Raw genomic sequence first — 23,345 nt, forward strand, 5'->3', positions numbered from 1 at the left:
ATTGGGTTGGGTTGGGTTGGGATGGGATGGGATGGCTGGTCGGCAAGGACTGGTTGGATCGAAGGGTCTGTTTCCATGCTCTACATCTCTATGACTATGACACTGCCTGCAAGTACAAATCTGTCCATGTGCAATTCTTGCTATCATGTTCGCACAGAAGTGCTGTCATTTGGAAAGTGGATGAACCACAAAGGAAGTAGAATCATTACCAAAGTAATCAAGTTTCTTGGTGTAGAATAATCATTTTGAAATTTGTGGATTTTTTCCTAAAAATCATGGCCTCTTCCACAAACTGTGTCCACTTACATAGGAGCAGGAATAGGCCATTCAGACCCTTCAGCTTCTTCTATCATTCAGTGATATTATGGCTGATGAATGGCCTAACTCCATGTACTACACCTGTTTTTGGTGCATATCGCTTCATACCTTTGCTTAAAAAAAATCTCAGATTTAAAATTAAAAACTGATCCAGCATCCACCGTCATTTGTGGAACAGAGCTCCAAACATCTACCACCCTGTGTGTGTAGAAGTGCTTCCTAACATCTCTCGTGAATGGTCTGCTCCTAATACTCAGACTATGCACCCCAGTTGTAGGATCACCAAATCAATGGAAATATTTTATCTTTATCAAATCTGTCTTTTCTTGTTAATATCTTAAATGGTTTTGATCAGATTACCCCATAACGTAAATTATAGAGAAAACAGACTTAATTTGTTTAATCTATTCTCGTAACTCCTGAAGTCCAAGTTTCATAATTGTAAACCTACACTGTACTTCCTCAAAGGCCAACATATCCTTCTAAAGGGTTGGTGCCAAGATCTGCTCTCAGTCCTCCAAGTAGACTCTGACTTATTTGTCCATCATTATCATAGGCCTGGGGAAACCTTAAATGGACAAGAAAATTGGGAAAAACTTATTTTGTAACTTTCAAATTTTATTTGTCGTCTAAACAGCTTGGTCACATTTTTAAATTCATTCATGGGATGTGGGCCTCACTAGCTAGGCAAGCATTTATCATCCATTCTTACTTGCCCTTGGTGGTAAGTTGCTTTGAACCACTGCAGTCCATGTGCTGTAGGTAGATCCAGGGTGAATTCTAACCTCCATTCAACATTAAGACATCATGGCTACTGCATTTAATAAAAGTCAATAAAGTGTCTCAAGTTCCATTATCTCATTTCTGTAGGTAGTATGGAACTATATATTTTTTAAAAGTTAATTTAAATATAAACTCCATGACATTTCAAAAAATATACTGTATGCTAGCGAGTATGAAACAATGCCAGGGAAACTTGACAAGGCACAATAATGAACAATCCATGATAAGAGTCAAGAACAGATTCCACATGCTCTCACCTGTAATAGCTGAGCAGCACTTAAACGGGTATCCGGATTCTTATCTAGTGCTTTCTTGAGGAAATCTTTAAAATCTTGGGACCTACAGAGATGACAGTTCCAATGTTTAACTCAGTCTTATTCAAATCATTTTTCACTTAAAGCATTGAAAACGTTGCTCAGTTTTAAATGCAACATGCTTTGCATTAAAAAGGCAACCTTTTCCACCCCACCCACTGCTTCCTTCAGTCTTTCTCCACTTAAATAATATTCAGCTCCTTGATTCTTCCCATTGTACATAGCCTCACATTTTTTCACATCATATCTGCATAGCCAAACCCTCACCTGATTAAGTGCAACTGCATCATTATAAATAGTTGGGCATCTAAAGAAAACAACTTTATCTGGTCACTACTCCTGCCACTGGATACAACTGCCACACACTCTAGTGTCACTCTGTGCCAAGTGTGCAGAAAACTCTGGAATGCTTTGCAGCAACTCAGTGCGGACTACATTGTTTTAAGGGTTAATCCCAAATGCATTCTCTTAGGTTATGAAAAGGAGGCTTTGTTGGTACCACCAACATTCCCCAAGAACACAGGCCAAATTTGAAAATATCACCTGCCCAAATTCGACTGCATTACAGAAGCACGTGTGACACGGAATGTTGAGTTTTACTTTGACAGGTTCAAACTTGGTGATATTTGGCAAAAATTACTTTGTGACTTGCCACTGTTAACTCTTAACCCACTTCAATGGGCTGGGAAAATTCTGCCATCCTTTTTAACAGGAGCTTTGCAGTTACTGTCAATGGCATGATCCTTCAGACCTGTAACATGAAACTGATTACAACAACAGCAAAAAGCATGGGACCATTTTGTTGTGACAATTTATACAGAGTTGGGATTCTCCAGAGGGTTGATTATAATTTGAAGATTCATACTAGTCATTAACATTTTCCTCAACACTTCATGACTCTTGATCTTATCAGTTTGGCAAGTAAAACCATGCATTTGCAAATCTGAAGAACAAAGGAACTTTCAAAGCCAAACTTTGTGTCAATACAAATGGGAATCTAAACTCACCTCTCTACCATTTATCCCACCTGCAAGAGTTACTGTGCTCAAAGAGTGACCCAGCTTTCCCAATTACAATTAGTGACATTGTGGAACTAGAACAAAAAGTCATAATTTTTGGTCATTAGGTTAATCACTTTGAACCGGCCAAGTCCACATGCACAAAAAACTGTGCTGTCTTATTAGTGCCATATTTTTCTTCCTGGATTTAATGAACATTGTTTGAGTTTAGCCACTGTGGGATGCCAGCGACTGATGGGGCACCTTGTCAAATGCGTCCTGGAAATCCAAGCACAGCACATATTAATAGGTCTCCCTTTATCTACATTGGGAGTTCTTTGAGGAAATGAAAAGCAATGAGTTAGGTAACTATTATTTCCTTTTAGAAAACTAACTGCACAAGAACTACAATGACATTTTCTAAATACTTTTGTTATATTCCTCCTCACTAATACATTCCAGCACTTTTTATATGACAAATGTTAAACTAACTGGCCAGTCACTTCTTGCCTTCTGTCTCCTTCTTCTCCTGACTTAGAGATACTTTTCAAGTTATTACCATTTTGATGGATTTTCCAGTGTTGGAGGATCACTCTTGGCAATTTTCAACAAAACTCTCATTGGATTTAATTCATGATGAGGGGGCTCGATTTGAGCCATTTCAATCAATGTTATACCCAAGGACCAGATATCAGCTTTATAATCATATGGGGTATCTTTCATAGTCTCACACATCACCACTTCTGGGGCCATCCTGAAAGAAGACAATGGTGGAAAAAAACAAAGTGTGGTAAGCTTACAGAATTCTATTAATTAGGAAATTTTCCATGGTAAAGTACTGCATGTTTAAAAGTCATCCTGAATAAATCCATTGCATACAGTGTCAAGATCCAATCCAAGTATATATTGCATATTTTAATATAAAAAGCAGAATCAAATTAACAACAGAGATTTAGGGCATTAGTCTAATTAATGGGAGGCAATTTGGTATCATTAGGTCAGTGTAAAGAAGTGCAACAGCATTGCCTCTAACTTTCTTTACAGATTTGTGGGCCGGAGGCCTACACACAGCAGCAGTCCCAGATATCAATGCCATGATTGGCATGCTGACACCACTTATTGTGCAAGGAACATTGGAGCAGTGTGCACAGTCACCCAGAGGGATCTTTGGCAACCAACAGTTATGCACGCAGTTTAGTATGGAGCCAAGTTAAAACAGATGGCTTATTTAAGACAATGTCCGTTTGCATAGTTCATATATGTTTTAAATGTGACTCTATTAACTTGAGGAATCAGATTTTTAAATTCAAGTGGAAAGTTAACAGATAAACTAAACTCCGATCATCCCAGGTCTAAAAGATTACTTAACGAGGTTGGAATTGAAAGTGCAAAATCACTGAACAACAAACCCATATCTGGATGCCTTGTACGAATGTCCATAATCATTCAATGAAAAGTTTGATGTATGTTAGGAACAAAAGCATAGGAACAGAAATAGGCCATCAGCTCATTGAATTAAATGATGGAGCAAGCTCAATGATTGATTAAATGTTTCAATGCCTTTTACTCTCCCCACTTCGTAATGTAAGCCATCAGTAATCAGAAATCTTTCAACATCAACTCAAAGATGAAGCCTCCACAGCTACTGCCTTAAAGGATCTCTAAAACTTAGTTAGTTTTCAAAAAACTTGATTAAGAGGATTAAGGAGGGCAGAGCAGTGGATGAGATATATATGGACTTCAGTAAGGCGTTCATCAAAATTCCCCATGGGAGACCGGTTAGCAAGGTGGAATACAGGGAATACTAGCCATTTGGATACAGAACTGGCTCAAAGGTAGAAGACAGAGGGTAGTGGTGGAGGGTTGCTTTTTAGTCTGGGGGCCTGCTACCAGTGGAATGCCACAAGGATCGGTGCTGGGTCCTCTACTTTTCATCATTTATATAAATGATCTGGATGTGAACACAGGAGGTATAAGTTAGTAAGTTTGTAGATGACACCAAAATTGGAGGTGTAGTGGACAGCAAAGAAGGTTATCTCTGATTACAACAGGATCTTGATCAGATGGGCCAATGGGCTGAGAAGTGGCAGATGCAGTTTAATTCAGATAAGTGCAAGGTGCTGCATTTTGGGAAAGCATATCTTAGCGGGACTTATACACTTAATGATAAGGTCCTAGGGAGTGTTGTTGAACAGAGAGACCTTGGAGTGCAGGTTTGTATTTCTTTGAAAGGAGAGTCACAGGGATGTTTTCCCTGGAGCATCGGAGGCTCGGGGTGATCTTATAGAGGTTTATAAAATAGTGAGGGGCATGGATAGGATAAATAGACAAAGTCTTTTCCGTAGGGTGGAGTTGTCGAGATCTAGGGGGCAAAGGTTTAGGGTGAGAGGGGAAAGAAATAAAAAGGGACCTAAGGGGCAACCTTTTCACACAGAGGGTAGTGCATGTATGGAATGCGCTGCCACAGGAAGTGAAGGCTGGTACAATTACAACTTTTAAAAGGCATCTGGAAGGGTTTAGAGGGATATGGGCTAAGTACTGGCAAATGGTTAGGATATCTGGTCAGCATGGCCAAGTTGGTCCAAAGGGTCTGTTTTCGTGGTGTACATCTCAGACTCTAATTCTTCAGAAAAAATAATTTTCAATAGCAAGGTCTTTGCCCATTTACCAAGCCTGTGTAAATACCCCTGAAGCTGTCTCACATCTTCTCAATACATTCCCAGTTAGATTATCATCAGCAAATTTGGGAATATTACATTTAGTTTCTAACTCCAAATGATTTATGTATGTCGTAAAATGTTTCAAACCAAGTCTTGATCTCTCTGATACGCTACTAGTCATGCTAATTAAAATGAGAATGTTGTGCCTTGAAAAGCTTAAGATAAGGTTTTAAACATGGGGGTCTCTTGATAGACCCAGCAAGAAGGGAGAAGAGGGCAATCATATCTATTAGTGAAATAGATTATGCATGAGGGTCACAGAAACAAAAGGGCCGGATATGAAGTATAGTCAACAGTGTGAATGCTGGTTTTCTCTTGAATTTATGTTCTTGCAATATGTCCTGATGAATGCAAATGAAAGGTTTTGACAAATTGTCCTTTCCACGAATATTCCTAACTTACACGCAAAGTGCCTTTGCATATACAACATGTACATTAAAAAAATCAAAACAGCCATTTAATTCTTGTTCATATATTTTAAGTGTTGCTATATACAGAACACAGGATATAGCATAAAGAATTACAGCCATATCTCATTCCTATTGTGTTTTGGGATTCCTCACTTCCCAGTCTAAAGTCCAAAAACGACATGTGCAATACTAATTGCTCTAAGAAATCTATGCCCTTCTTCAAACCAGTTCCACTTTAGAGCGCTGCTGGCCACTCAGATGGTTGAAACTCTGTAGTTCATCCAGTGTGGCCAATGTTGGTATCACAGGCAGTGCCATCACTGAATAACCCAATGAAGCCTGTGATTGGAGATCTCAGTGAGGAGTGGCAGGGGAAAGATCAGGTTAAAGGAGGGAAGGGGAAAGTCACTTTTAAGGGGCTACAGGATGTACAACACCCCATACCTGACACCAGCCCTCACAGTGAAGCTGCCAGGCTTCCTGCATGGTGTGGGCCTACAACTGCCACACAAATACTGACAGTGGCAGGATGATGCTCTTAAGCATGATGCCACTATTTGGGCATGCATGGCTTTAATAAAATCAACAGCAGGCATGCCAACTGGCAATCCATCTGCCCAGCCCTGAGATATTTTGGGCAGATTAGAGGCAGGTACACAGCTACCCACTGGATTTTAAACAAGCAACCCCTGCCTTCAACACGGTTGGTGTAGGAGCATAAAATCCGGGGCCCGCCTGCTGGAGCTTATGGTCATAACAGCTTGTGGATAAGCAAACTAATTTATTTTTCAAAATCATACTTAAAACTATATTAGTGCAAACTAAAGTTATTTAACAGGTGACTTACATTTTTATGGTCTCTAATTTTGTTTTATTATTTGTTCAGAATGTGACTGTCAGCGGTAAACCATCATTCGTTGTCTATAAGATGTAGACCCTAAGTTCTAGGAACAAAATTAGGCCATTCAGCCTACTGAATCTGCTCTGCTCTTTGATTATGGCTGATACGTTCCTCAGCCCCATTCTCCTGCCTTCTCCCTATAACCTTTGATACCCTTATAAATCACCTGTTTTACCTTTCCACAACTTACTGAAGTGACAAAGACGCAAGTCCCTCTGAGGTCCATCCCTACTTGCCCAAAGGGCAGTAAAGAGTCAGCCACTTTGCCACTTTACTGAAGTCAATTTTCGGCCAGACCAGGTAATCATGACAGTTTTTGTTCCCAAAAGGATACTAGTGAGTCATATGGGTTTTTAATGACAATTGGCAGCAGTTACAAGTCACCATTGGGCTAGTTTTTCCAGATTTTCTTTAATGAATTCAAATTTCACCAACTGCCACAATGGGCTTTGAGCCCACGTCTCTAGAACATTAATCTGGATTACTGGTCTAGTGGCATTACTGCTGTGCCACCACTTCCCCTAATGAATAACATTCTAAGTCATTTCATTTTCAAGATATCGACCAAGGAACTCAGCATTTGGAAGAGTTAGCCAAAGACTCAGTGTTTCATGATTCTCAGGAACATGTGATTTTCAAAGTTTACTGTTGTTAAGAATCATGACCCAGCAATTGTTCCTTTTAAAGCAGAGTACCCTCCAGAGAAGGAGAGCAAGTGAAAATTAGGTACATGTGCAATGTGCAGGATAATCTCCTGAAACCAAGAACATAATTTCAACTTACTTTACCAGAATGCTCCAAATGTGTTTTGGAAAAAACCAAGAAAGCATTCAAAGCAGAAGCAGAGTTTACTTTTTTTATAAAAACGAATCCCTCCATTGTGAACAGTGAATTGTAAATTAATTCTCAGGGAGAAATTAAAAGTTTTACGTGAAGCTAAGTTAACCTAAAGTTCCTATTTCTAACCATACAATAGTTAGTCTAACATCTGTATTCAGATAAGGATATTTCCATTTGTACTCACCAATAGGGTGTTCCTATGAATGTTTCTCTCTTTTGCATTGTTTTTGTGTTTTTTGCTGAAACACCAAAATCAGCTGTAAAGGAATGTATAAAATTACATTTTTATTAATTGTGCACAGGGAGCTATGATTCCTGTGTTTTAATTCAACACCATGTGGGTTCAGAATAGAAAGTATTCGAACTTATTTTCTGATTAGCAGCAGAGCCTTAACCAATCAATATATAACCTTCAACAGTTTCTATTCAACTGAGCCATCCTCAACAAAAAGCCATGCAGTAGAGACTGCAATTGTCTAGCAGCACTCATGGCCACTGAACATTGGAAAGCATGTTAAAAGTAATTCAATGGTGAGAGGAAAGTCACAATGAGGGCGTTCATCATGAGACTCAATGGCATGGCGACTGCCCTCCAAAAGTTTCAGTTCAGAAGGGTAGGCTTGATCTCCCTTATAAGCAACTACAGAATCCTTAAACAGATCTTCCAAGAGGTATTAGGGGCAGGTGGTTGGGATGTCACTGGGTTATGCCCGAAACGTCAACTGTCTCGCTCCTCAGATGCTGTCTGACCTACTGAGCCTTTTCCAGTGCTTTATCGACTCTCTTAATACAGTGGCCTACGTGTAAGCTCGATGGACCAGAGTCCAAATCCAACTATGGCAGCTGGTGGAGTTTAACTTAAATGAATAAATCTGGAATTAAAAGTTAGTCCCAGTAATACTGACAAAAAAACCCCATTGTTGACTGTCAGAAAAAACATTTGATCTTTACAGAAAGGATTTTGCCAGGAGGTTAACTAGAGTAATACCTGGAATCAACAGATTGCTTTTTGAAGAAACATTGCGAAGAAAACTAGGTCTGTATCACTTGGGAGTTCTAAAGAATCATGGTAGACTTAATTGAAACATAAAAGACCCTGAGGGTGTTGATGGATGGATGTTGAAAGGATGTTTCCTTTTGTGGGAAAATCAAGAACTAAGGTCATAGTTTTAAAAAAAAACAAAAAAAAGAGGTGGACGTTCAGAACAGATAACGAAACATTTCTCCCCCCTCTCAGGATTGAATGCCTTCAGAATTCCCTTCCTTAAAAGGTTTGGCAGGTTGGTCATGCTGAATTGCCCATAGCATCCAGGGTGTGCAGGCCCGGTGGATTAGCCATGGAAGATAAGTCTGGGTAGGCTGCTCTTTGGAGGGTTGATGTGAACTCAATGGGCCAAATGGCCTACTTCTGCATTGTAGGGATTCTACGAAAAGGCAGTGAATGTAAAATGTTTAAATATTTTTAAAGCAGAGCAAGATTATTATCAAGGGGATAGCCAAAAATATAAAGGAGGATAGTAAAAGCTTTTTTAGGTATTTGAAAGGGAAAAAATTGGTTAAGACTAAAATTGGGCCCTAGAAGGCAGAAACAGGGGAATATATTACGGGGAACAAGGAAATGGCAGAAGAGTTGAATTGGTACTTCAGATCTGTGTTCATTGGGGAAGACACAAGCAATCTCCCAGAGACAACAGTGGCTGAAGGACCTGAACTGAAGGGAATTTCTATTTGCAAGGAATTGGTGTTGGAGAAACTGTTAGGTCTGAAGGCTGATAAGTCCCCGGGGCCTGATGGTCTACATCCCAAGGTACTGAAGGAGGTGGCTCTAGAAATTGTGGATGCGTTGGTGATTATTTACCAGAGTTCGATAGTTTCAGGATCAGTTCCTACGGATTGGAGGGTGGCTAATGTACCACTTTTTAAGAAAGGAGCGAGAGAGAAAGCAGGGAATTATAGATCAGTTAGTCTGACCTCAGTGGTGGAAAAGATGCTGGAGTCTATTATAAAGGATGAAATTACGACACATCTGGATAGTATTAACAGGATAGGTCAGAGTCAGCATGGATTTATGAAGGGGAAATCATGCTTGACTAATCTTCTGGAAGTTTTTGAGGATGTAACGCTGAAGATGGACGAGGGAGATCCAGTAGATGTAGTGTACCTGGACTTTCAGAAAGCTTTTGATAAAGTCCCACCTAGGAGGTTAGTGAGCAAAATTAGGGTGCATGGTATTGGGGGCAAAGTACTGACTTGGATTGAAAATCGGTTGGCTGACAGGAAACAAAGTAGCGATAAACGGAATGGCAGGTGGTGACCAGTGGGGTACTGCAGGGATCAGTGCTGGGACTGCAGCTTTTTACAATATGATATAAAAGATGGTATTAATAGTAACATTAGCAAATTTGTTGATGATACAAAGCTGGGTGGCAGGGTGAAATGTGAGGAGGATGTTAGGAGATTACAGGGTGACATGGACAGGTTAGGTGAGTGGTCAGATGCATGGCAGATGCAGTTTAATGTGGATAAGTGTATGGTTATCCACTTTAGTGGCAAGAACAGGAAGGCAGATTACTATCTAAATGGAATCAAGTTAGGTAAAGGGGCAGTACAAAGAGATCTGGGTGTTCTTGTACACCAGTCAATGAAGGTAAACATGCAGGTACAGCAGGTAGTGAAGAAAACTACTAGCATGCTGGCCTTCATAGCAAGAGGAATTGAATATAGAAGTAAAGAGGTTCTTCTGCAGCTGTACAGGGCCCTGGTGAGACCACACCTGGAATAGTGTGTGCAGTTCTAGTCTCCAAATTTGAGGAAAGACATTCTGGCTATCGAGGGAGTGCAGCGTAGGTTCACAAAGTCAATTCCTGGAATGGCAGGACTATATTATGTTGAAAGATTGGAGCGACTGGGCTGGTATACCCTTGAGTTTAGAAGACTGAGAGGGGATCTGATTGAGACATAAGATTATTAAAGGATTGGACACACTGGAGGCAGGAAACATGTTTCCACTGATGGGTGAGTCCTGAACCAGAGGACACAGCTTAAAAGTAAGGGGGGCCATTTAGGACAGAGATGAGGAGAAATTTCTTCACCCAGAGTGTGGTGGGTGTGGGGAATGCTCTGCCCCAGAAGGCAGTGGAGGCCCAGTCTCTGGATTCGTTTTAGAAAGAATTGGATAGAGCTCTCAAGGACAGTGGAATAAAGGGTTATGGAGCTAAGGCAGGAACAGGATACTGATTGAGGATGATCAGCCATGATCATAATGAATGGTGGTGCAGGCTCGAAGGGCAGAAAAGCTTCCTCGTACACCTATTGTCTATTGATTATTGGAGGAAATATGTAGGAACGTAGAGTGGAGATCAAAATCAGATCAGCAATGGTTTTCTTGAATAGCAGGGAAGACTTGAAGGACTGAGTGACCCTTCTTATGCTCCTGGTTTGTCTCTTTACTCTTCAGACACACAGCAATGCCATTGTCTCTTAACCTGACCAAGCAAACCAATTGTTTCAAACCACCAAAAGTCAGGAAGGAATGTAACCAAACCATCCACCCTGGATCAACCTAGAGACCTGAAATGACAAAGCACGCAGTTTAAAGTCCCTGCCAAGTCCTCCTTACTGACATTTGGGGGCGCTTATGGAGAAATCAGGAGAGCTGTCCCACAGACCAGTCAAGCAAAAGCCTGACAGTCATACTTACCAAATCGTATCATGACGATGTTCTAGACATTATGCTTGCCATCTCTGGGTACATCCAACCCCACTGGCAAGACTAGTGCATCAGAGGTGATAGCATAATGGTATACAATAGTTTGGAGTTCACTTCGGAGCTCTCAACATAAGGGCTGGAGTCAATTTAGTCTCATTAGATCAGGCCAAACAGAAAACCACCTGTTACCAATGACAACAGTACCCCCACCTCCCACTAATATCAGATGAAACAGTATACCATGTCAAGCACTAACTGGAAACAGCACAGAGTGTGGTACGGTTAAATAATGAATTCAGAATGGGGGCTTCAATGCCCATCACCTTAAGTGGCTCAATAACATCACAAATCAACAATCATCGAGTCATCGAGGTGTACAGCATGGAAACAGACCATTCGGACCAACCCATCCATGCCGACCAGATATCTCAACCCAATCTAGACCCACCTGCCAGCAACCGGCCCATATCCCTCCAAATCCTTCCTATTCTTATACCCATCCAAATGCCTTTTAAATATGTTGCAATTGTACCAGCCTCCACTGCTTCCTCTGGCAGCTCATTCCATACATGTACCACCCTCTGTATGAAAAAGTTGCCCCTTGGGTCTCTTTTATATCTTTCTCCTCTCACCCTAAACCTATGCCCTATAGTTCTGGACTCCCCATCCCCAGACTCTGTCTATTTACCCTATCTGTGCCCCTTCTAGTTTTGTAAACCTCTATAAGGTCACCCCTCAGCCTCTGACGCTCCAGGGAAATCAGCCCCGAAGGACAAAGTTCCTGGTCTGTTGTGGGTTATGCCAGAAACCAAGGAAAATACCTACATATCCTCACCCTGATCTAACCTTCTCGGAAGCATCTGTCCATGGCAGTATCAGAAGTGACAACACCACAGTTCCTGTGGAGACAACTGCTATCTTCATAATGAGAATACCCTCCATGTCACATGGTCTAGCTTTCATACAGATCTAGCAACTTAAATCTGGGTATTCGTGATGTTCTGTAGGCCACTGGCAGAAGCAGAACTTTAGCTTCATGGTCCAGCATACCCAAAACTATGCCATTACCATCAAGCCGGGGAACCAACCCTGATTCAACAAGTACAGAGGGCATGGCACAAAGCAAAGTTAAAATCTGATGAACACATTCATGAACAAATTCATGCTGAACAGCTATCTGAAGCAACAAGAGACTGACAGACCAAACAATCCTACAACCAATCGACAACCACCAAGCTCGGCAGTCCCATTACATTTATTCGTGAATGGGGGAAGGACAATTAAATAACTAACTGGAAAAGGTGACTCCACAAATAACCCCATCCTACATGATGATCCTAAATACATTGGTGCAAAAGGCAAAACTAAAGTACTGACTGAATGATTCACCTTGGCCATCTCTGGAGGTCCCCAATATTGACATATTAGTCTTTAACCATTTCTTGATGCCATGCGGAGTGAATCAAATTAGCCAAATGCTCTAGATACCGCAAAGGCCGGGACAACAATTAAGCAATAGTACTGAAGAGTAGAACTCTAATACTAGCCATGTCCTCGCCAAGCTGCTCAACTACAGATGTAACACACTGGCATCTACCTGATGATGTGGTAAAGTGTTTAGGTATGTCCTGCCCACAAAAACAACAACAAATTGAACTTGGACAAAAATGCATCAGTCCAATGTCAATCACCAGCCAAATGTTAAAGGGGTCATTGATAGTGGTTTTGAAATCTCACCATTGCTGTGATGCAAGAAATATGCATTATGTACCAGTCAATCTCCGTAAACAGTCATATGATAATGATCAGATAATCTGTTTTTGTGATGTTAATGCAGGGATAACATTGGTCAGAGCTCACAGAGAACTTTCCAGCACTTGTTTGAAATAGGTGGTGGTGATTTTTTAATTAACCTTAGAAAGCAGATCAGACCTTAGTTGTAACCCATTGAACAAAAGGTAGCACCTATGACAATGCATCGCTGCCTTTGCACTACCCTTTAGTGCCTATCTAAATTTTGCACTCAAGTCCTACAGTGGAACTTGATCGGATTAATTCTTCTGACTCAGAGGAAGAGCAACAGCTGCACACAAAAGAAAGAAAGTTAAAAGTCATTACTGGTGTTTCGCCTTCAGTATTTATATTAATGGACATCATTCTGATTAAACGGACTACCTATTTGCAATGGGTAATTAATAAAAGGAAGATATCTTGGAAAATATAGATGCCAAATCATAACCATTGATGGGCCGAGTATGAAAGTGGAACGGATTCAGCAAAACTTAAAAAAGCTCAGAAGCAGCAAATACAGAATATCTGTATTTGCTGCTTGAAGGATTGAAGAGTGAGGCTTTAGCTCAGGAGTCTTTGACAAGGAGGTTGAGTGAAGTGATTACACCATAGTTGAAGAGGGTGAAGACATGAATGCCAAGCTGGGTCAGTGTGCTACGTGCTTGATGTGGGAGGTCAACGACTCTGGTGCGTCTGGGTCGTACAAGTGTGGAAAGTGTGTGCACGTTCAGCTACTGACCGAGCATATTGCAGCACTGATGAAAGAACTCGAGGACCTTAGGCTCATCAGAGAGAACGAGATCTTTCTGGACAAGACCTTCAGCAAGGTTATTACACCAATCATACCAGAAGAGAGCAGATTATGAGGAAGGCAGAGAGGAGACAGGTGCAAGAAACCCCAGGGGAAGCACCTGTCAGGAACAAGTTGAATCTTTTGGAAACAGTAGAGACAGATGACACTGCCAGTCCGCGAGGTGGCCAGGTCCGTCAATCAAAGGTTGGCGTGGAGACAGAGCGGAAGAGTCGGACATCGCACAGAGCCGTGGTAATTGGGGACTCCATAGTGAGAGGAACTGACCGGGGTTTTTGTGGCAGCAGACGGGACTTAAGGATGGTCTGTTGCCTTCCTGGTGCCAGGGTTAAAGACATCACAGAGTGCAGGAAATCCTCAAGGACGAAGGTGAAGAGCCAGAGGTGGTGGTACATGTCGGCACAAATGATGTTGGGAAGAAGAGGAGGAACATACTACAGCTGGACTTCGGAGAACTAGGAAGAAGGCTGAAAAGCAGGACGTCCAAGGTGGTTATCTCCGGTTTGCTTCCAGTTCCTTGGGGTGGTGAGGCCAGAAACAGGGAGATAATGGACTTGAACGTGTGGTTGGGGAACTGGTGCAGGAAGCAAGGATTTAAATTCTTAGATCACTGGGGTATGTTTTGTGGTAAGCATAAATTCTACAAGAGAGACGGGGTCTACACCTTATTGGTTAGGGACCAGCATTCTGACAGGCAGGTTTGCTACTGCAACACAGCTACGTTTAAACTAAGTAGCGGGGGGAGGGGGACAAACTGGATGTTTAAGAAGGAAATTGGAGGGTAAGTTAGAACAAGGGAAGCCAAGAAAGACAACTATGTCAATGAGGCAGAAAACTCAAAGGGATCATGCTGTAAGGTTGAGTGAAAAGGAGTTGATTGGAAGGGTGAGGGCAGTAACAAATTAAAAATACTATACATGAATGCATGAAGCATTAGAAACAAGATGGATGAGCTTGAGGCTCTTTTGGAAATTGGCAGATACGATATTGTGGGGATAACTGAGACGTGGCTTCATGGGGACAGGGCCTGGGAAATGAATATTCAAGGCTACACGTGCTATCATAAGGACAGATTGACGGGCAGAGGGGGTAGGGTGGCCATGTTGGTAAGGGATGATATTCAGTCCCTTGCGCAGGGGGACCGAGAATCAGGGGATGTAGTGTCAGTATGGATAGAGCTGAGAAATCCTAAGGGTAAAAAGACCCTCTTGGGAGTTATCTACAGGTGTCCAAACAGTAGTCTGGATGTCGGATGTAAGTTGAATCAGGAGCTGAAATTGGCCTGTCACAAAGATGATACTACAGTTGTTATGGGGGATTTCAACATGCAGGTAGACGGGAGAATCAGGATGGTATTGGACCTCAAGAAAGACTCTTTGTGGAGTGCCTCAGAGATGGATTCTTAGAACAGCTGGTGCTGGAGCCTACGAGGGAGAAGGCAATTCTGGATCTGGTATTGTGCAACGAACCAGAATTGGTCAGGGACCTCAAAGTGAAGCAGCCATTGGGAAATAGTGACCATAATACAATAAGCTTCAATCTGCAATTTGAGAGGGAGAGGGTACAATCGGAAATGACAATATTTCTGTTGAATAAAGGGAACTATGGAGCTGAGGGTGGAGCTGGCCAAGTTCAATGGTGCAATACTTTAGCAGGAATGACAGTGGAGGAACAATGGCAGATATTTCTGTGTATAATGCAGAAGTTGCAGGATCAGTTCATTCCAAAAAGGAAGAAAGATCCTAGGAGGCAGCATGGGTGGCCGTGGCTGACGAGGGAAGTGAAGAAACATATAAAAGTTAAAAGAGAAAAAGTAAAACATAGCAAAGACAAGTGGGAAAACGAAGGACTGGGAAGCTTTTAAAGAACAACAGAGGATTACTAAGAAGGAAATACGCAGAGAAAAAATGAGGTATGAAGGTAAACTGGCCAATAATATAAAGAGGATCGTAAAAGTTTTTTTTAGGTATGTGAAAGGCAAACAAATGGTTAAGACTAAAATTGGGCCCTTGAAGACGGAAACAAGGGAATACATTACGGGGAAGAAAGAAATGGCAGAAGAATTGAATTGGTACTACAGATCTGTGTTCACTGGGGAAGACACAAGCAATCTCCCAGAGACAACAGTGGCTGAAGGACCTGAACTGAAGGGAATTTCTATTTGCCAGGAATTGGTATTGGAGAGACTGTTAGATCTGAAGGTTGATAAGTCCCCAGGGCCTGATGGTCTACATCCCAGGGTACTGAAGGAGGTGGCTCGAGATATCGTGGATGCGTTGGTGATTATTTTCCAGAGTTCGATAGATTCGGGATCAGTTCCTGCTGATTAGCCATCCTCCAATGTTGTACCACTTTTTAAGAAAAGTGGGAGAGAGAAAGCAGGAAATTATAGATCAGGTAGTCTGACCTCAGTGGTGGGAAAGATGCTGGAGTCTATTATAAAGGATGAAATTATGACACATCTGGATAGTAGTAACAGGATAGGACAGAGTCAGCATGGATTTATGAAGGGGAAATCATGCTTGACTAATCTTCTGGAAGTTTTTGAGGATGTAACGCTGAAGATGGACGAGGGAGATCCAGTGAATGTAGTGTACCTGGACTTTCAGAAAGCTTTTGATAAAGTCCCACATAGGAGGTTAGTGAGCAAAATTAGGGTGCATGGTATTGGGGGCAAAGTACTAACTTGGATTGAAAGTTGGTTGGCTGACAGGAAACAAAGTGATAAATGGCTCCATTTCGGAATGGCAGGCAGTGACCAGTGGGGTACCGCAGGGATCAGTACTGGGACCGCAGCTTTTTACAATATGTTAATGATATAGAAAATGGTATTAGCAATAACATTAGCAAATTTGCTGATGATACTAAGCTGGGTGGCAGGGTGAATGTGAGGAGGATGTTAGGAGATTACAGGGTGACATGAACAAGTTGGGTGAGTGGTCAGATGCATGGCAGATGCAGTTTAATGTGGATAAGTGTATGGTTATCCACTTTGGTGGCAAGAACAGGAAGGCAGATTACTATCTAAATGGAATCAATTTAGGTAAAGGGGCAGTACAGAGAGATTTGGGTGTTCTTGTACACCAGTCAATGAAGGTAAGCATGCAGGTACAGCAGGTAGTGAAGGCAGCTAATAGCATGCTGGCCTTCATAACAAGAGGAATTGAGTATAGAAGCAAAGAGGTTCTTCTGCAGCTGTACAGGGCCCTGGTGAGACCACACCTGGAGTATTGTGTGCAGTTCTGGTCTCCAAATTTGACGAAAGACATTCTGGCTGTCGAGGGAGTGCAGTGTAGGTTCACGAGGTCAATTCCTGGAATGGCGGGATTTCCTTACACTGAAAGACTGGAGTGACTGAGCTTGTATACCCTTGAGTTTAGAAGACTGAGAGGGGATCTGATTGAGACATAAGATTATTAAAGGATTGGACACTCTGGAGGCAGGAAACATGTTTCCGCTGATGGGTGAGTGCCAAACCAGAGAACACAGCTTAAAAATATGGGATAGACCATTTAGGACAGAGATGAGGAGAAACGTCTTCACCCAGAGAGTGGTGGCTGTGTGGAATGCTCTGCCCCAGAGGGCAGTGGAGGCCCAGTCTCTGGATTTGTTTAAGAAAGTTGGATAGAGCTCTCAAGGATTGTGGAATCAAGGGTTATGGGGATAAGGCAGGAACAGGATACTGATTAAGGCTGATCAGCCATGATCATATTGAATGGTGGTGCAAGCTCGAAGGGTAGAATGGCCTACTCCTGCACCTATTGTCTATTATCAGTTCTATCAATATTGAAGTTGCAGTTTAAAATCAGGTGATGGGGAAAAAAAAAAATTTACGCTATCTTAAATTAGAAAACGTGATAATGTCAAACTGTAATGCTTGTCAAACATGAAGGATATTTTTAAAATCCCTGAAGACACGTTTATGTTTTGTATCTCATGATGCTGTAACTCAAACAGGAACCACCCAGGAAATGTTACAAGATTCTTTTTTCAAAATAATGCAACAAAAATGAATGATCCAAAATTCTAAATTATACCAAAGTAACTAAAAATAAAATCAAAGAATCAACCACCCTCCCCAACACTTGGACATATCTAATACAAATCAGCCAATCAAGTGGTTGCACTTAAACAGTAGTGCAATTTCCTGCTATATCTTGATGTGCAGTTTTAATCTCTTGCACAACTTTCAGTTTCAGTGCAGAACAACTTTACAAGTAGCTAATGGCCTCTATGATACCACTGCCCTATGTTTAAACTAATAATCTGGACTTCAGAATTCCAGTACAAATGGCTCAACTAGGAATTATAATGTCATGAATTGCAATGAAACAAAACTGCACTCCAGAAGCACAAACTACATACTAACTATAAGCTAGCAGTATACTTAATGGTTGAATGGAAATGTAAAGCACAGAATATTGAGCAAAATTAATACAATTCAAAACAAATACAAGAAACATGTTCTTGGATAATGTATTTAGGAAGTGATTTAAACTGAAAACAGAATATATTGGGTACTGCTTCTACATGCATGGAGACAACATCCACATTATCACTCAGTTCTTTCACTATTTTTGCCATCAGACCTCTTGTCTGATATCCAGCGTCAGCCAAAATTTATTCAAGGACCATTTTCCAAATCCATCACCTATGTAATTTTCCAACACAATGCTTCCAATTTAAATTTCCCATCCATTGGATTACCTTCTATCTGCTTCCTTACCCACTTTTAACCTTCAGCAGCCTTACACTACACCAAACCAAAATCACTGCTCCTTCCTTTTCCTTCATCCAACATTTATGATCGTGGCTTTACATCTTGGGTCCCATGTTGAAATTGCCTCCTTTGATCTATTCAACTCCTTTAAAAACACTTCCTCAAAACGTTAACGGAAAGAACTATACATGCAGTATATCAGAAACAAAACCAGAAATTGCTAGAAAAGCTCAGCAGGTCTGGCAGCACCTGTGGAGAGATATCAGAGTTAATGTTTTGGGTCAAGTGACCTTTCCTCAAATGGATCAAAGGGTCTGTTTCCATGCTGTACAACTCAATAACTATGAATATTTGTTTAACTCCCTCATAGATATCAACATTGACATTTGCAACATCAGTTTCTACATCTCTCTGCTCAAGGATCTGTCACCTTCATATGGTTGATAACACTGCAGTCTGAGTCACAGGCCATAGATGCAAATCTCCTATTGCCTAAAGTACACGTGAAACTTGAAAGGGTTCAGAAAACATGTACAAGGATGTTGCCATAGTTGGAGGAGAGGCTGAACAGGCTGGGGCTGTTTTCCCTGGAGCGTCGGATGCTGAGAGGTGACCTTATATAGTTTTACAAAATTATGAGGGGCATGGATAGAGTAAGTAGGTAAAGTATTTTCCCTGGGGTCAGGGAGTCCAGAACTAGAGGGCATAGGTTTAGGGTGAGGGGGGAAAGATATAAGAGACCTCAGGGGCAACTTTTTCCACAGAGAGTGGTACGTGTATGGAATGAGCTGCCAAAGGAAGTGGTGGAGGCAGGTACATCTGCGACATTTAAGAGGCATTTGGATGGGTATATGAATAGGAAGGGTTTGGAGGGATATGGGCCGCATGCTGACAGGTGGGACGAGATTGGGTTGGGATATCTGGTCGGCATGGATGGGTTGGACTGAATGGTCTGTTTCCATGCTGTACATCTGTGACTCTGACTCTACATGATCTTCCCTGATGCTTCAGTGTTGTAAATTGTGAGATTTTGCTGAATTCAGTTGGGTATCATAATTTTCAAGAGTGCTTCACTAGTAAATAGTTATGTAACATTTTGAAGTGCTTCAACATACCTCCAAGATATACAATTCATTCTAAAATCAAATTCATTTTTGAACTTTCATCCGTTGAATTGAAAATTAAAAAAAGATCCATACATCAAAAGAACCTTGCAACAGAAATTTATTGTCATGTAGTAAAATACTATAAGGTACTTAACTGGAGCATTACAAAACAGAATGTGATGCTCTATCCACAGAAGGAAGTATTATATCAAATTACTTGAAAAATGTTTTTTTTAAATCAAACTTTAAGGTGTGTCTTGGAGGAAAGAAATGTAAACTATTATGGGGCTAGGGGTGTGATGGGACTCCAGAACTTGGGGCCAAAACAACTGAAGTGTGGCCACCAATTGGAGAGGGACTAAACTTGGGAATGCTCAGAAGTCAGAACAAGGGGCTGATAGCTATTATGGAGGTCTGTGCAATTGAAAAACATTGCAAAAATTCAGAGGGGAGGTGCCAGGGAAGGATTTGAAAAGAAAGTTAAAAATTTTAAAATCAAGAAACACAATAGTTAAGGAGTAAGTAGTTCCAGCAGTCACCTTTATAAAGGGAGGGTGTGAGGGGCACGGTGAGGGAGAAAGAAAGATAAAGAGAAAGGGACAAGAGGGGAAGGGGGACAAGAGGGGAAGGAGAACAGGGGGGACCACAGAGCAGACACGGGAACAGATAAGTGACTGCTTAGTTTCATGTTTAATAACTAAAATAAGGCAAGGAAAATGGCGATTCACATATTAAACTGATATATATTAGACTACCCCTGTATTTTCACACTTAGTTTCAGCAGTTAGTTTTTAAACAACACTGTTTGGTCAACAATTAAGTCCCAACAGAAATTTGAAACAAAATCTTCAAATGACATGGATCCAATCCTAGTTAATATTTTTAATATACTTGGGACACATTCAACAGATTTGTATCCGAACATTGCTGGTCATGTGCTTTGGAAGGCTTAGCTGCAGAGTTCATAGCAGGGTTAGAAAGCTTGGGTGGTGCTATTTTACACTTCTGGTGCATGCAAAACACCCATATGTTGTTATCAGTTCAAGCAGAAGCAACATAATTCTATTAATAAGTCTAGAATTGATAAATCTGTGCTAAATTGCAAAACATTATTAAAGGAAACAAGAACTTTCCAAACAGACTGGGGCTGCCATAGTGTTAAGGGTTTAGATGGAGAGGAATTTGTTAAGTGTGTACAAGAAAATTTTCTGATTCAATGTGGATGTACTGACTAGAGAAGGTGCAAAACTTGTCCTACTCTTGGGAAATAAGGCAGCCCAGGTAACCGAGGTGTTAGTGGGGGAGCACTTTGGGGCCAGCAACCATAATTCTATTAGTTTTAAAATAGTGATGGAAAAGGATTGACCAGATCTAAAAGTTGAAGTTCTAAATTGCAGGGAGGCTAATTTTGACGGTATTAGGCAAGAACTTTCAAAAGCTGACTGGGGTCAGACGTGCGCAAGTAAAGGAACGGCTGGAAAACAGGAAGCCTTCAGAAATGAGATAACGAGAGTCCAGAAAAAGTGTATTCCTGCTCGGGTGAAAGGAAAGGTTGGTAGGTGTTGGGAATGTTGGATGACTAGAGAAATTGAAGGTTTGGTTAAGAAAAAGGAGGAAGCATATATCAGGTATAGACAAGACAGATCAAATGAATCCTTAGAAAACTATAAGGCAAGAGGAGTGTACTTGAGGGAAATCAGGAGGGCAAAAAAAAGGGGCCATGAGATAGCTTTCACAAATAGAGATAAGGAGAATTCAAAGGGTTTTTACAAATACATTAAGGACAAAAGGGTAACTAGGGAGAGAATAGGGCCCCTCAAAGATCAGCAAGGCGGCCTTCGTAGAGAGCCACAGGAGATGGGGGAAATACTAAACAAGTATTTTGTATCAGTGTTTACTGTGGAAAAGGACATGGAAAATATAAAATGTAGGGAAATAGATGGTGACATCTTGAAAAATGCCCATATTACAGAGGAGGAAGTGCTGGATGTCTTGAAACGCATAAAAATGGATAAATCCCCAGGACCTGATCAGGTGGACCCTAGAACTCTGTTGGAAGCTAGAGAAGTGATTGCTGGGCCTCTTCCTGAGATATTTGTATCAACAGCCTCAGGTGAGGTGCTGGAAGACTGGAGGTTGGCCAACGTGGTGCCAATGTTTAAGAAGGGTAACAAGGACAAGGCAGGAAACTATAGACCAGTGAGCTTGATGTGAGTGGTAGGCAAGGTATTGGAGGGAAACACGAGGGACAGGATGTACATGCATTTGGAAAGGCAAGGACCGATGAGAGATAGTCAACATGGGAAATCATGTTTCAAACTTGATTGAGTTTTTTGTAGTAACAAAGAGGACCAATGAAGGCAGAGCGGTAGATGTGATCTATATGGACTTTCAGTAACACATTCAACAAGGTTCCCCATGGGAGGCTAGTCAGCAAGGTTAGATCTCACAGAATACAAGGAGAACTAGCCATTTGGATACAGAACTGGCTCAAAAGTAGAAGACAGATGGTGGTGGAGGGTTATTTTTCAGACTGGAGGCCTGTGACCAGTGGAGTGCCAAAAGGATTGGTGCTGGGCCCACTACTTTTCATCTTTTACAAAAGTGATTTGGATATGAACATAGGAGGTATAGTTAGTAGGTTTGCAGATGACACCAAAATTGGAGGCGTCGTGAACAGCAAAAGTGGTTACCTCAGATTACAACAGGATCTTGATCAGATAGGTCCAATGGGCTGAGAAGTGGCAGATGGAGTTTAATTTAGATAAAAATGAGGTGCTGCATTTTGGGAAAGCAAATCTTATCATTAAGTGTATAAGTCCTGCTAAGGTCCTAGGGAGAGTTGCTGAGCAAAGAGACCTTGGAGAGCAGGTTCATAGCTCCTTGAAAGTGGAGTCGCAGGAAGAAAGGATAGCAAAGGCAGAGTTTGGTCTGTCTTCCATTATTGGTCAGAGTATTGAGTACAGGAGTTGGGAGGTCATGTTGCGGCTGTACAGGACACTGTACAATACTGCATGCAATTCTGATCTCCTTCCTATTAGAAGGATGTTGCGAAACTTGAAAGTGTTCAGAAAAGATTCACAAGGAATGTTGCCAGGTTTGGAGGATTTGAGCTGTAGGGAGAGGCTGAACAGGCTGGGGCTGTTTCCCCTGGAACGTCACAGGTGGAGGGGTGACCTTCTAGAGGTTTATAAAATCATGAGGGGCATGCATAGGATAAATAGATGAAGTCTTTTCCCTGGGGTGGGGGAGTCCAGAACTAGAGGGCATAGGTTTAGGGGTGAGAGGGGAAGATATAAAAGAGACCTAAGGGGCAACGTTCACACAGAGGGTGGTGAGTGTATGGAATAAGCTGCCAGAGGAAGTGGTGGAGGCTGGTATGATTGCAATATTTAAAAGGCATCTGGATGGCTATATGAATAGGATGGGTTTGGAGGGATATGGGCTGAGTGCTAGCAGGTGAGACGAGAGACTAGGTTGGGATATCTGGTCAGCATGGACTGAAGGGTCTGCTTCCGTATTGTGCATCTCTAGGACTCTAAGAAGTTGAAGTTTTTCATCCTGCACTCATCAGAACCTAGGATAGCAGAAATAGACTTGAAAAAACAAAGCACTGTTTTAAACTGCATGAGAAGAGGATACGGATTGGTTGTGCCAGCATTTGTGGAGGGGATGCAGCAAGACACTTAACTGTCAACCTTAAATCTCTGACCAAGAGATTGTGATGGGTCAGAGTGTTGCCACGGGGATGCCAAGTTTGGCTGTCACTATGACCCCTTTTTTGAAAAAAAAAATGCAATGCATGTACAAATTCCCTTTGCTTCCAGAAAATAGGGTCTTAGGTATTATGTGTCCCTCAGCTTTTAACGTGTGCAAATGCATCACATGGACTGAAGCACTTTTGGACTTATTGCATTATAGAAG

At 41.6% G+C, this 23,345-nt stretch overlaps 1 protein-coding gene across 2 annotated transcripts in view; it reads right to left on the minus strand.

Annotated features, from left to right (window-relative positions):
* Positions 1-23,345, minus strand: part of stk10 (serine/threonine kinase 10) — a 110,601-nt gene that overhangs the window by 35,768 nt on the left and 51,488 nt on the right. For both annotated transcript variants that reach the window (XM_072590962.1, XM_072590961.1), the window contains exons 5-7: positions 7,469-7,541; positions 2,973-3,167; positions 1,359-1,440 (exon numbers count right to left, since the gene is read on the minus strand). In XM_072590962.1, coding sequence (XP_072447063.1) covers positions 1,359-1,440; positions 2,973-3,167; positions 7,469-7,541 — 350 coding nt within the window. The remainder of the gene's footprint in view (positions 1-1,358; positions 1,441-2,972; positions 3,168-7,468; positions 7,542-23,345) is intronic.

Source organism: Chiloscyllium punctatum, chromosome 20, assembly GCF_047496795.1.
Source record: "Chiloscyllium punctatum isolate Juve2018m chromosome 20, sChiPun1.3, whole genome shotgun sequence".
In the NCBI taxonomy this organism is placed as follows: Eukaryota; Metazoa; Chordata; class Chondrichthyes; order Orectolobiformes; family Hemiscylliidae; genus Chiloscyllium; species Chiloscyllium punctatum.